Source organism: Diabrotica virgifera, chromosome 1, assembly GCF_917563875.1.
Source record: "Diabrotica virgifera virgifera chromosome 1, PGI_DIABVI_V3a".
NCBI lineage: Eukaryota > Metazoa > Arthropoda > Insecta > Coleoptera > Chrysomelidae > Diabrotica > Diabrotica virgifera.
In genome coordinates this window covers 254015654-254030361 of record NC_065443.1, presented here as the reverse complement: position 1 = coordinate 254030361, position 14708 = coordinate 254015654, and the positions used below count along the sequence as shown (strand labels likewise).

General features: G+C 35.3%; 1 protein-coding gene across 2 annotated transcripts in view; it reads right to left on the bottom strand.

Moving 5' to 3' along the window:
• The window catches only part of LOC114334230 (opsin, ultraviolet-sensitive-like), a 96531-nt gene that overhangs the window by 38293 nt on the left and 43530 nt on the right, over positions 1-14708 (bottom strand). The window contains exons 1-3 of one of the 2 annotated variants that reach the window (XM_028284265.2): positions 11981-12105; positions 4980-5180; positions 1920-2129 (exon numbers count right to left, since the gene is read on the bottom strand). In XM_028284265.2, the coding sequence (XP_028140066.1) occupies positions 1920-2129; positions 4980-5180; positions 11981-12024 (455 nt within the window). In that variant the 5' untranslated portion in view covers positions 12025-12105. Of the gene's footprint in view, positions 1-1919; positions 2130-4979; positions 5181-11980; positions 12106-14708 lie in introns of those variants that run through there. The other variant, XM_050648930.1, reaches the window with a different exon arrangement.

Sequence of the window (14708 nt, the reverse complement as noted above, 5' to 3'; positions counted from 1 at the left end):
TCATTTGACAAAGTATCACATACTAAGATGTTAGATGTTCTAAGGTCAACTAATATTGACGATAAAGATCTAAAAATCATTGCTAACTTGTACTGGAATCAAAAAGCCACAGTTAGAGTAGACGGTGATCACACACAAGAGATTCAAATTCAACGTGGAGTAAGACAGGGATGTATTCTTTCACCATTAATTTTTAACATTTATTCAGAAAAGATGTTTGAAGAGGCACTCAGTACTACACAAGGTGGAGTTGTGATAAACGGGAAACTGATAAATAATCTCCGATATGCAGACGACACTGTACTGATTGCCAGTAGTGACACCGAATTACAATATCTATTGGATTCTGTGGTAGCACAGTGCAGTAATTATAGTCTCCACCTTAACATCAAAAAAACAAAATATATGGTCGTCAGTAAGGATAATGTCATCATCGCTGGAATTCACGTTAATGATATACAACTTAAGAGAATTAAAGCTATAACATACTTGGGAAGCAGAATCACTGATAATTGGGATCCATCCACCGACATACGTTGCAGAATTGCTCAAGCCAAATCAGCATTTTTCCGTTAGAAGAAAATTCTATGCGGTCATGACATAAATTTGAGTCTTAGGACAAGAATTTTAAAGTGTTACGTGTTTTCCGTTCTTCTCTACGGAGTTGAGTCATGGACCTTAACAGGAAGAATGCTTAAGATGGTTGAATCCTTTGAATTATGGTGCTATCGAAGAATGCTGAGAGTAAGCTGGATGGACAGGGTGCGTAATGATATTATTCTGAGCAGCATGAAGAAAGGCAGAGAACTGGTAAAAATGATAAAGTCTAGAAAACTCGAGTATTTTGCGCATGTTTGTATACATCCGGAAAAATATAGCATTCTACATCTAATTATGCAGGGTAAAATATTAGGCAGAAGAAATCGAGGAAGAAGAAGAACATCTTGGTTAAGAAATTTGAGGCAATGGTTTGGTCACACTTCGGAATCGCTCTTCAGATCTGCTGCGAATAAAGTTATGATAGCCAACATGATCGCTAACGTTCGATAAACAGACATAGCACCCGAAGAAGAAGAAGAAACAATTTTAATAAACAAAATATAATTTTTATTTTTCTTTATTTTAAATTTTATTTTTTTTGTGTGAAAATATAATTTCTATAGTGCTTCCACTTCTCATTCTCAGATGGAAAATGCCGGCACTATTAATCTAAAAATAGTCAGAAATAATCATAAGTGTAATATGAGATCAATTAACTCTTGTTGACTATTTGCAAAAAGTTGTAAGTTGTTTATTTTTCTGCCAATTATTGAGATGCCCTTTTCCCATCTTTCACGCGCTCTTCTCATAATAGTAACGTATTCTATTCTTTCACTGATTACGTATAGCATTATTTTGGTTGTATATGAGATAAGGGAGATGGGGTTCTATAATTCTCGCATTTATAGAAACTGTCCAAAGATAATTTTTATTTAAAATGACCGTACGTTTTTACATTTAAAAAAATGTGAAAAATAATGTATGCATCTCTTTTTTTCCTAATGCGTTCTCACTTAGTTTTCTAACAGATGGGTAAAATCGTCAAGTCTCGCGATATTCTTGACAAACAGTAGGTATGTACTTATTTCGATCTATCACCATAGACATAATAAGAATAGACCAGGCATATTGAGCAAAATAGTGTAACGCGCGGGCAGTCGATCGGTGGTCTATCTATCTCTTTTTTTCCTAACGATCTTGCGCATGTGAGAGACAAAGATGACTAGACCACTCAAAGTGAATATTGACCAATGACGTCCTTGATATTGGCCTTACACCTCTATTCACAGAGCGGCCCATTATACCTTACTTAGTCTATTCTTATTATGTCTGTGTTTATCACACACATAAAACAAGAAAATCTAAAACAATAGACTTACCTGTCATAGGCTATGCAGGCATTAGTCATGCCCTGTGATATACCAGAAAGTGATCCTATTAGAGCGTATACCTGGCAGGATAGCCAACCAGCAGCGAATCCTCCATTGAACGAATTATAAATGAATATTGGCATACTTACAAACATCAGGAAATCACTGAAAGCCAAATTTACTACGAATATGTTGGATGCTGTTCTTAGACTCCTTGCCCTAAAACATACAACACATAGATAAATCAAATGTTTATTCTTGAGAGAAACATTTAATAAAAATTATGCATTAGAAAACATAAAATGGCTATAATAATTCGTACAAACTGTTCCTTCAATCCTTCTTCTTCTTCTTCTTCTTCTACGACACTACAGCCCAAATTTGAGCCTTGGCCTCCTTTATTTTTTGCCTCCACCCTTGCTTGTCTGTGGCTGCTCTTCTCCATACACGAACTCCTAAAAGGGCTTGTGCGTCGCTGTTTACTGTGTCTTCCCAGCGCTTTCTTGGCTTTCCAACCGGTCTCTTTCCCTGCGTTCTAGCATTCAGTGCTCTTTTTGGTATCCAATCCTCTCCCATTCTTATCACATGTCCGGCCCATTGCAATCTTTGTATATTCTAATGAAGTCTGAGAGGGGTGCTTCCTTATAAAGTTGATAAAGTTCGTTGTTGTATCGACTTCTGAAGATTCTGTTTTCCCTCACAGGTCCTAGTATTCTCCTCAGTACTTTCCTTTCGAATGTATCGAGTTTGTTTTTGCATGTTTCTTTCAGGACCCAGGCTTCACTACCATAGTATGTTATTGGTCGAATTAAAGTTTTATACGCTCACCGGCACAAAAAACCGCCACCCCAAAAATGGGTCATTTTTAATGTCTTGTATTTCCTAAACCTGATGTCCTATTTAAGTATTTTTTTTAATATATCATAGCCTTATTCTTTAAAAATATCGCTGTAATAATATTGTTGCTAGACAGGTACATTGTCATTGTATACAGGGTGTACGAATCAAACTGTGTTTTTTTCTCAAACTTTGGAACACCCTGTGGGATGTTCTAGCTTTTATAAAATACTGAAATTAAAACCCAACTATAGCTTCAGATTTTCTTAACATTCTGTTTTTTGATTCATTTGCTTATGATGGATAATAAAAAAGTTAGGCACTTTAACAACTACCCCTGTTTTTCGTCAATATAGGGTGTTTTTAAATAAGTACGGCAAACTATAAGGGGTAATTCTGCATGATATAATAATGACAGTTTGCTTTATAAACGTATGTCCGCAAATGCTTTGTTTCCGAGATAGGGGGTGTTGAAATTGTTCTTACAAACTGACGATTTATTTATTGCTCTAAAACGGTTTGTGATATGCAAATGAAATTTAGTAGATTGTAAGAGGTAGTTATTACGCATTTTTTGGCATACAATTAAGAAGTTTATATTCACCATTGACGTGCATACGGGATATATCTAAAATGTTTATACCCGTATGCACGCCAATGGTGAATATAAAATTCTTAATTGTATGCCAAAAAATGCGCAATAACTACCTCTTAAAATTTACCAAATTTCATTTGCATATCACAAACCGTTTTAGAGCAATAAATAAATCGCCAATTTGTAAGAACAATTTCAACACCCCCTATCTCGGAAACGAAGCATTTAGGGGCATAAGTTTATAAAGCAAACTGTCATTATTTTATCATGCAGAATTACCCCTTAAAGTTTTGACGTAAAACCCCCTGTATTGACGAAAAACAGGGGTAGTTGTTAAAGTGCCTAACTTTTTTATTATCCAACATAAGCGAATAAAACAAAAAGCATAATGTTAAGAAAACATGAGGCTATAGTTGGGTTTTAATTTCAGTTTTTTTTGTAAAAGCTAGAACATTCCACAGGGTGTTCCAAAGTTTGAGAAAAAACACAGTTTGATTTGTACACCCTGTATACAATGACAATGTACCTGTCTAGCAACAATATTATTACAGCGATATTATTAAAGAATATGGCTATAACATATTAAAAGAATTACTTAAATCGGACATCAGGTTTAGGAAATACAAGACATTAAAAATGACCCATTTTTTGGGGTGGCGGTTTTTTGTGCCGGTGAGTGCAGATTCTCATCTTTGTATTTCGGTTGACGCTTTTAGACCGAAATATATGGGAGAGGGCTCCCAATAATAAGCTCTGTATGCCTGCGTTATTTTCTTCCGTATTTTTCCATCTTCTCTCCGTCGCCATATATTTCTACTCCCAGGTATGTAAAATGTAAACTTTCCAACTGTTTCAATGTCATCTTCATGTATAATGTTTTGTGGGACTATATTTCTTCTCGTCTGAGTCATTATTTTTGTTTTTTCTGTGTTAATTTCGAGGCCTAGCATTTTTGTTTGTGTTTTTAACTCTGCGTATGTTTCCTGTGCTCCTGTTGATGTTCTACTCATATGAGTAGATGAGTTCCTTCAATCCGGCCACCATTAATGTTTCCACGTGAGTCGCTTCCAAGACAACTTACCGATATTGTTTTCGATCTTGCGCGGCATGTAACAATACATCTGCTGACAAGCCAGTCCATTGACGAATGTTTCGAAGCCATGAATATTTCTTTCTACCAATTCCTCTTTGTCCTACGATTTTTCCGTTGAATATTAGCTACAGTATCGAGTATCTGCTACCTCTCATTATATGCCCCAGATATTCAAGTTTTCTCTTTTTTATGATCTTCATAAAGTCACTTTTTTCTTGACCTATTATGTTTAAGACTTCTGTTGGAAATATGTTGAACCCATGATATTTTGAGTATTCTACGATATGATCACACCTCAAAGGCTTCTAATTTGTTCATCGTATCATCATGATCCAGATTTCACATCCATATAGTAATATAGGATACACATAACATTTTAGGAACTTGATTTTTAGTTGTAAGTTCAGCTGAGAATTACACAGTATAAATCTAAGTTTCATAAATAATACCCCTCTTGTAATTTTTGTACAAGTTTTAATTTTCTCACTAGGATTTAGTATTTCGTTCATCTCGTTATCTAAACATTATCTAAGAATGTACTTACGAGGTGAATATCCACAAGACGAGTCCATTTCCAATGACCGCTAGAAACCAGAGAAAAACATAGATCATACCAAGGAGGAAATGGAGAGATTTTTCTGGGGCGGGGTAGAGTTGCCAATGTTTGGGGATGTGGATGAGATCGCCAGCGTCTACGTTCCATCCTATGTGATGAACTATGATTCCGTCCATAGGATCCATAACCCTAAAATATTTTAAACAGCGGTTTTAGAAAGTTTGTAAATTGTTAAGAATAATACACATGTTTTAATAAAATACAATTTTATGATAATTCTAAACTACAATACCTACACAACACTGCCTGGGGTTATTTATTTAGCGTATGGCAATTTGATATACAACATTATCACACATATGTTATAGTCTAACATCTAATGTATTAATATATTCAATCGACGCTGGTGTTGCAGAGGCGAAGTCCAGAGGATCTCCATCATACTTCCTCCGAGGGCATTCGGCAATCATATGCTGGATGGTCTGTTTCTCGGCGCCGCAGTCGCACTCAGCAGAGGTTCTCATTTTCCATTTATAAAGGGAATCTGCGCAGACTCCATGACCCGTTCTTATCCTGTTAAGAGTTGACCATGATTTTCGGGGGAGGTCAAAACCTGGTGGAGTTTTTGTGATGCATGGTGTGTTTCTCATTATTAGGTTCGGTCTGTCGCTCTGCATGTTCTTCCACTGGGAGTTCATTTGGAAATTGTTGGAACTCAAGTTTATTGCATCTCTAGTCGGAGGTTTTCTGGAGCGCAATCGATGTGAGTTAGCGTCGGCGACATATGTGTGTATAGGTAACTGCGGGTTGTTAAGCAGCTTTTGGAATTCTCTAAGCAGAGCATGCTGACGACGAAGGTTAGGTGGAGGTATGTGGCTCAGTAGTGGAAGCCACTCCACAGGTGTAGACTTGATCGTTCCAGATATGAGACGCATGGCGACATTGAGCTGAGTATCTATAATTTTTGTGTGAACGCTGTTCAGCCAAACAGGGGAGCAGTATTCAGCTGCGGAGTATACGAGTCCAAGGGCTGAACACCGAAGTGTACTTGCTGTTGAACCCCATGTAGTCCCGCAAAGCTTCTGTATGATGTTGTTACGGGTTCTCAGCTTTGCTGCAGTGTTCTCAAGATGTTTCTTAAAGGAGAGTGTTCTGTCCAGGGTGACGCCGAGGTACTTGGGATTATAGTTGTGCGTGAGCAGTTGGTTATCAATGTACACTTTAAGTTTTGTGTGGGCCATATTGTTGTTCAGGTGAAAACAGCTAACCTCGGTTTTTTTGGGGTTAGGTTTAAGTCTCCATTGTTTAAAGTACTTAACCAGGCGTTCCAGATCTTCCGTTAGGATTGCCTCGGAGTTTTGTATTAAGGAGTTTTGAGTTGCAAGTGCCCAGTCGTCTGCATATCCAAATTTTTTAGATCTGGTAGGGGGCATATCAGCTATATACATACTAAATAGCAGCGGTGCAAGTACGGAGCCCTGGGGGAGGCCGTTGTTAAGCGTTCTCTGTTTGCTCACTATAGTTCCCATGGTTACACGAAAGTTTCTACTGCTCAGCATAGTATTTATGAGTCGGGCGGTTGCTTTGCAGGGGATTATTTTCAGGAGCTTATAGATGAGGCCATCTTTCCAAACCGTGTCGTATGCAGCCGATAAATCGATGAATGCCACAGACGTCTTCAGTTTTCTTTGGTAACCTGCCTCTATGTAGGTAGTTATAGAGAGCACTTGGTCAGTGGTGCTTCGTTGAGGCCTGAATCCTGCTTGTTCAATTGGTATTTTTTGAAGTAGCTTTGGGCCGATTCTGTTCAGGACCAGTCTTTCGAGTAGCTTGTAAGCTGAACTGAGTAAAGCGATGGGGCGGTAACTCGCTGGGCTGTCTGTTGGTTTTCCAGGTTTTAGAATGGCTATGATTTTTGTTTGTTTAAAGATGTTTGGTAGGTTACCTGTTTTGAGTATATCTGTATAGAATTTAGACAACCAGGTTTTTGCAAATTTCCCACAACGGATCAGGAATTCGGGAGGTATACCATCTGTACCAGGAGCTTTGTTAGGTTTAATGTCTTTAATGGCGTTTGAGACTTCTTCTGGAGTGAACGGTGCGGAGTACTCTGTATCTGATGGACAGGCAGCTTTTAGATGTTTAAGCTCCCTTTTTATAGTAGTGGTAAACTTTTTATCACATGCTCCTCTGGAGGTGGCAACTATATGTGATGCAATTTTATTAGGGTTGAAGTCGTGGATTTGTCGTGTTGTCAGTTTGTCACTTCCGAGTTTTCTTAGGAGCGACCACGCTTTACGGCTAGACTTTTTGAAATCTAACGATTCGACTTCATTTGTCCATTTCTTCCTTCTTGCTACATCAAGGCTCAGGAGAAGTTCGTCCGCAATGTCACTTTCACCGGTTTCAAGATATTCTTCGTAGAGGTTTTGGCTTTACTCACTCCATCCGGGTATGTATTGCTTACGATGGCCCCTGGGAATGTGTTTCTTTGCTGTAGCAATTATTGCCCCTCTAAACCTTTCATAATTTTTGTATGTTGGTGGAATCCATCGTAGGATTTTATCGAGTTCGTTGGTAAAGGCGGGCCAGTTACCTTTGTTAAAGTTCCAGCGTGGTCGTGGAATGGTTATGACTAGTGGGATTTGGATACAAATCTCAATAATGATCGGTCTGTGCTGGCTATGCGGGAAGTCATGAAGTACTCTTCTCTTGGTTGGTAAGGGGTAGCTTTTCTGGTTTTTGCTCACAAAACATAAATCTGGATTGTACTCTTGTTTCCATGCCGCCGATTTAAAAGTGCCCCGGTCTTTGGCATCGAAGACGTGATGCAGGTGGTTACTCTCTGCCCAGTCTAGCAGTGTCTCCCCATTTTCATCGTTATTTCTGTATTTCCATTCTTGATGATGGCTGTTAAAATCACCTAAATAGATAGCGGGATGGGGCCTTATGTCTATGACGTGGCTTGGCCATGTAATACTTGGGGGTTTATAAACATTTGTCACTTCCATTTCACCTATTTTGGTAACGGTCAAATGTATATTATCTTGCATGGTGGCAGATATGAGGTGAGCGTTTTCTACGGAGTTTTTTACGTAGTTGGCGGTACCATAAGCATGGTGATAGGTTGCTCCCAGAAGATCATAGCCTGGAATTTTGCCTCTACTTGCGAGTTGTTGTTCGTTCGCAGCATGGGTTTCCTGTATGACTACCAGGTCGATGTCGTTAGAAAGTAGTATGTTTGACAGCATTTCGCTTTTGGATCGACTAATGCCTTCAATATTTATCTGACAAATCCGGACAATGGGTCCCAGAGTTCTAGTCGCTTGGTTCTCATAAGAACCATTTCTTGGTTGGGCGTTCATGTTTGCAGTTGTGTATTGGCCAGGAGATCGTTAGATAGTTTGGCCGCCTGTTCATTCTATGCCTGGGGTAATTACGGGGTGTATTGAGTAGCTCTACGGTTACCACTTCTTCTTTGTGTGCCGTGATTGTTCGACTGTTACCACAGCCGGTCCCAAAATTGGATAAAATGTAGAGGGTTATTGACAAGGTTAGACAAGTACGTACGAAGTGGGAACCGATGCTAAAGAGATATTAAGGGTGCATAAATGGAGGAGAGTAGCCAGACAGGGACTTGGACTGTAGCGCCATAGGAGAGAGAGATTGACAAGGTTAGGCGAGCTTAGGCGATGATTGATAAAATGTAGACGATCATGACAAGAAATTAACCCATTAGCGCCCAGCGTCCTCGTTTGAAGACGGTTTGTTTAGGTTGGGATAAAACAATTTCTGCGCGAATATTTTGTGATTGACTACCTCAGTGGTTTAGTAGAAGCACTAACGTAGGCATAAGTGTATGTATTGGTGCTTTATTTTTATTTGACGAAATACTAGCCCAATGCGAAAAGTACGATTTCTAAGTTTACTGAACTAGACTTACATCGGTGTGCATAAGTTTTTATATACAAAGGTGAGCTCTAAAAATTTGTTTTTTTTTATTAGGTTAGATCCATAACTTGCACAAAAAAAATACAAAAATGACTACCCAGTAAAAAAATGTTAAAAAAATTATAAGAGTATTATGCGTCCTCAAAAGAGGACGCTAAGCAAATTCATATATTTTGTGTAAAAAGTCTACATTGGCATTTTTAGTAACTAATTATTTTCTTCGATTCTAGGATGAGACAAAAATATTTATTAGAGAAAATTATTAGAGAAAACCGAACTGCAAAGTGTCCTATCAAACAATAAAAAGACCTAAAGGAACAGAACAGAAGCCTCGAGGTGCATATGACTGGTGCTTTAACAACAATACAGTAAATGTGTTTCTATTGAAACCAATTATTATGATACGGTTTTTCTCACCAACCAAGTTCAACAATGGAGTAAAAAAGGAAAAAAGAAAGTACATGTTTCCCAACTATTCGCTATTTGAAATATATGGGTGGCGTGGATCACCATGACTGGTTGTAAGAAAAACACCATACATTTGTAAGAGGAAAAAAATGGTATTCGTGTCTTATTACACGAATGGTAGATATGACTTTTGTAAATGGGTGCGTGCTTTACAACATGATACATAAAGGAAAAAATATAACCATCAAAGAATTTAGGCGACAAGTAGCTTATTCATATCTAAAAAATCGACATGACGTAAGAATAAGCAAAGGTCGTCCATTTAGTCTTCCAAGTACATCAAGAAGCAATATCTCTAAAGACATTAGATATTATAGTAAAAACCACATTGTAGCAAATGGAGAAAAACAACGAAGATGTCAAAATCGAACCTGTACGTCAAAACCGCGAACATATTGCCAGAAATGTATAATGTAACGCTTTGCATATCAATTTGTTTTAAACAATTTCATAAAAAAATATAGGATTTATATAAACATTTTTTAACTCCATAATATATAGTATGAATATAATTTTAAAAACTACTAAATAAAATTATTTTGCGAAACTAAATTTTGTCTTTAATTTTATAGTAATTGAACCCAGGGTCCTCAACTGAGGACAGTTATTTTTTCAAAAATTTGGAAAGAAAAAACAAAAACTTTGATAGGACATCATTTTGTACCTCCAAATATGTTACGAAACAAAAAATTACGTTAAAAATGCAAAAAAAAATAATTTGGGCGTTAATGGGTTAAGATAAGAGAAAAATATCCAAAATCCAAATGAGAGTTACTACATGAAACATTAGATCGCTCAACAGAATAAATTAAGAAATAACACAAATGTTGAAAGAAACAAATGGACATGCGCTCTACAGAAAGCAAATAAGAAAGTAAAATGACAATCAAAAGTAGGCGAATATATAATAATTTACAGTGAAGTAGCAAAATAAAACAGGGCCAAAGAAGGTGTAGCCTTACGAATAGACCAAATATACCAAAATCAGATCAAAGAGTCTCAATACCTATCAGAAAGGATACAACAGAGAAAAGAATAGAAAATAATGAACCGAATATCATCAGAGTATACGGCCCAGAAAATAATACGTCTCAAACAAGGGAAACATTCAATGACGAATTATAGTAAGTAGTAGACAAAGTCAGAGGGAAGCTGATAAAACGGGAATTTTAACGCCCGAATAGGCAACCAAATAATACCTCGAATTAGGCAGAAAAATAACGAGAATGTTAAAAACGAAAATGCAGAAGTTGCATTTGAAGATGATAAACTTCTGCACGAATAAAGAATTTATAACAAACAACACTTTTTTTGACCACCACTAAGACCAACACAAATATTTATACAATAATACCCGTGGACAATGATCTATGATAGATTCTGTTATAACCAACAGAGGTAAGTAGCGACCTCAATTCCGCAGATGTAAGTAGCGACCCTTGCCTAAAATTATGTAAAATAAGAATAATCAAGAAATATATTGCACCCAAGAGAACGGTACCAACACAAACGAAAATCAGAGTCGAAGTATGTATACAGGGTGTTTCATTAATAATTGTCCATATGGTAACTTGAGAAACCTTAGCACCAAATACGAAGATTGAACCTAAAACACTTAAATCAAATGTGGTTCCTTACTGAGTTACAGGGTGTTTTATCTAAAAATTTAAAAACTACTTTTGCTCAGCATTTTAAAACTATTCGACGTATCATTTTCATACTTGGCAGAAAGTTTGGGTACTATACAAACTACTAAATTATGTTAAACAAACGTTTCTGTCTATTACCAGCGGCGTACGACGGGTGAAAGTGAATGGTTTACCCTTTGCAAATTCTACGCCACTGGCGGAATTACTATTTTAGTCCAATTTTTGGATTCTGCAATATTTTCTATGAAAATAATATACGCTTCATTTGTAACGATAAAGTCATTAGTTTTCTAGATCTTTGAAGTTGAAAATGAAACGACGCGGATATTTTGATTAATGTAGTATTGTGTCGCTTCATTTTTAATTTCAAATATCTCGAAAACTAATCATTTTATCGTTACGATTGAAGAGAATATGATTTACATAAAAAGTATTGAAAAATCAAAAAATTACACTATAATAGCAATTTTGTCAGTGGCGTAGAATTTGGGAAGGGTCAACAAGCCACTATCCCCTGCCGCACGCCTCTGGTAGTAGCTAGAAACGTTTAATCTTAATTTAGTAGAGTGTACAGTACCCACACTTTCTGCCTAGTATGACAAGGATACGCAAAATAGTTTTAAAGTACTGGGTACAAATAATTTTTAAATTTTAATCATATGAATCATATCATAAATTAATCAAAATAACTGTACCGTTTTATATTTAACTTCAAATATCTCGAAAACTAATGACTTTATCGTTACCAGTGAGGAGTACATTAGAGTGTACTGATACAACAGTATCAGTATCTTCTACAAATGAAGAAAAACAACATAAAGAAAGTCTTATGAACAAATGAAAGAAAGAATACGGTATCAGAAACAACATCAACAAAACACATCTCTATAATACAAATAGAAATGCAGATTCTTGTCTTACCTTCCTAGAGGTTGAATAGGTTCAGTCCAGTTGGAGACGCCCATTCTGCTACCCTTTTTCTTCACTCATATGGGTTATTCTGAACTGGCGTTCGCCCTCTTCGCGAACTGTTAATTTATAGAAAATCACTGCTCAATAAATCTGATTTGTGTAATCCCCAACTAATCCCATTAGAACATGGATTAGGATTTATTCCATTTGTTGCGGCATTGATTTTTAATATGATTTCTGTATTTCATATAAAGAAGGTCAGTATCGTATAATAGTAAAAGAAATTAGAGTTATATTTTTTTCGGTTTGGCGATTGTAAGATTCATATTTAAGGGATGGAGATTATCATAGTAGTAGTCTGGGAGTTAGTGTCAAATTCTTACAGTGATTTTGGCACGGTTTCTATAAATTTATTTTGGTGGTTAGTACTTGTTTGATAACGAAAATGTCTGTCAGCTGGCGAGACTCCGGGTCTTTTATGCATTAAAAAATAATATGAAAGTAGATGGAAAAAGACCCTAGAAATTATATGTCAAATATTTATCTCCGTTGCCTTTCATCCATATATGGTCTAAGAGTTTTAGTGGCTAGAATACCTGGCTTCCACTTTTTTATAATACTATACAATTTTTTATGAATGAATACTAATTTTATATGTAATTACGTGGCTTTCTAAACCAGTAGTCTGGTCAGATTATCTGAGAATGAGCCATTTTTGGGAAAAGTTATTTACCAGCAATTTTATTGCTAGAATCGAATCTTATGATTGTATATATTAATAATATAGGTATGCAAAGTCCGCAGATAGTGTGCTACTATTTTTATAAACAAAATGGCGCCCGAAAATTGTGTTTTTTTCAATTTTGCTCTATTATAACTCCGAAGATTTTAACTTTACTCCAAAAACACTCCAAAAAAATTCACCGTAATTCAATTCTGCATAGAGACGTTTTTTCCCGATTTACTTCGACGAAAATTTTCCCCCGAAAATGCGGGTTATTCCAACAAAATCTTTAATTTTCAACTAAAATTTTAGATAAGTAATTGTCTATCAAGAATTAAATAACTTGGTATTATAAAGCTCTTTTTGTATAGATTATAATTTCAGAAGCCAATGGAAATTGAATGAACAGTTTAGCAACAATTGAATTGTTAATTAAAAATTTACGGTCGCTATAATAACCACAGTAATTGTGATATATAAGAAAAGCTATGATTTTTGTATAAAAACACACTGCACCTATCTAATGAACTTTACAGAATTGAAATTGGACTATTTACGCGGCCTCAGAAATATTTTAAAGTTATAAACAATTTTTTGGCTTGAAAACAAATAGAATATCTCGGGAAATATTAAATTAATGTAAATCATGAAAACGGTTTTGGAAAAAAAAACAGCAGGACACTTCTTTTAAAAGAAAAAACGTTTACTTGTGATGAGTGGTTCCTGAGACACAACCGGTCAAAGTTGACCGGCATTTACGGCAAAGATATAAACAATAAGATCATAATTTTCGAACATCACCTTTTTATTTTGTCCTCTTTCTTAACATTAATTTTCATATCTCTAAAATACTCATAACATATACTATTATAATAAAAACTATCGATATTACGAGAGAAAATTGCCAAAAATAGCAAAATTCTAATCAAAAATTAGGTTGGAGAAAATGTAATCTCAAAAATCAAAATCGGTATACATTAAAAAAATGCATTTTCTCGGCTTCCCATGGAGCAATTTTCTTTATTCTTTTTTTGTTCCCAAGTAACTCGAGTAGAGCCATCTAACTAACGCATCATTAAATGTCAAAGTTGATTTGTTTTGTTATAATAAATTAAATTAGTTATTATAACAAAAATTTTTAATTTGTTTAAATAAAGATTGTTTAAATAATTATACAGCTTTCAAATGAGAATATTTGTGTTTTTAACGTTAAAAGGTACATTTGTAGTAAGTTTTTCTAAAAAAAAGTCTACAACTGGAAAAAATATGTAGTTTTCTTTTTTTTATAAATAAATTAATCTATTATAACAAAACAAAAGCAAGTTTGACACTTAATAATGCGTTAGTTAGATGGCTCTACTCGAGTTACTTAAGACCAAAAAAAGAATGAAGAAAATTGCTCCATGTTAAGCCGAGAAAATGCATTTTTTAACGTAGACTGATTTTGAACTTTGAGATTACATTTTCTCCAACATAATTTTTGATTGGAATTTTGCTGTTTTTGTCAATTTTCACTCGTAATATCGATAGTTTCTATTATATTAATATATGTTATGGGTATTTTAAAGATATGAAAATTGGTGTGGAGAAAGAGGACAAAAACAAAAAGGTGATGGTTCAAAAATTATGTTCCAATTGTTTATATCTTTGCCGTAAATGCCGGTCAACTTTTACCGGTTGTATCTCAGGAACCACTCATCACAATTAAACGTTTTTTCTTTTAGAAGAAACGCCCTGCCACTTTTTTCCGATACCGTTTTCTTTAATTTTCTTTAATTTTATTTTATTTTATTTTATTTTATTTTATTTTATTTAATATTTCCCGAGATATTCTATTTGTTTATAAGCCAAAATATTATTTATAATTTTAAAATATCCCTGAGGCCGCTTAAATAGTTCAATTTCAATTGAGTAAAGTACATTGGATAGGTACAGTATATTTTTATACAAAAATCATAGTTATTCTTATGTATCATAATTATTGTGGTTATTACAGCGACCGTAAATTTTTAA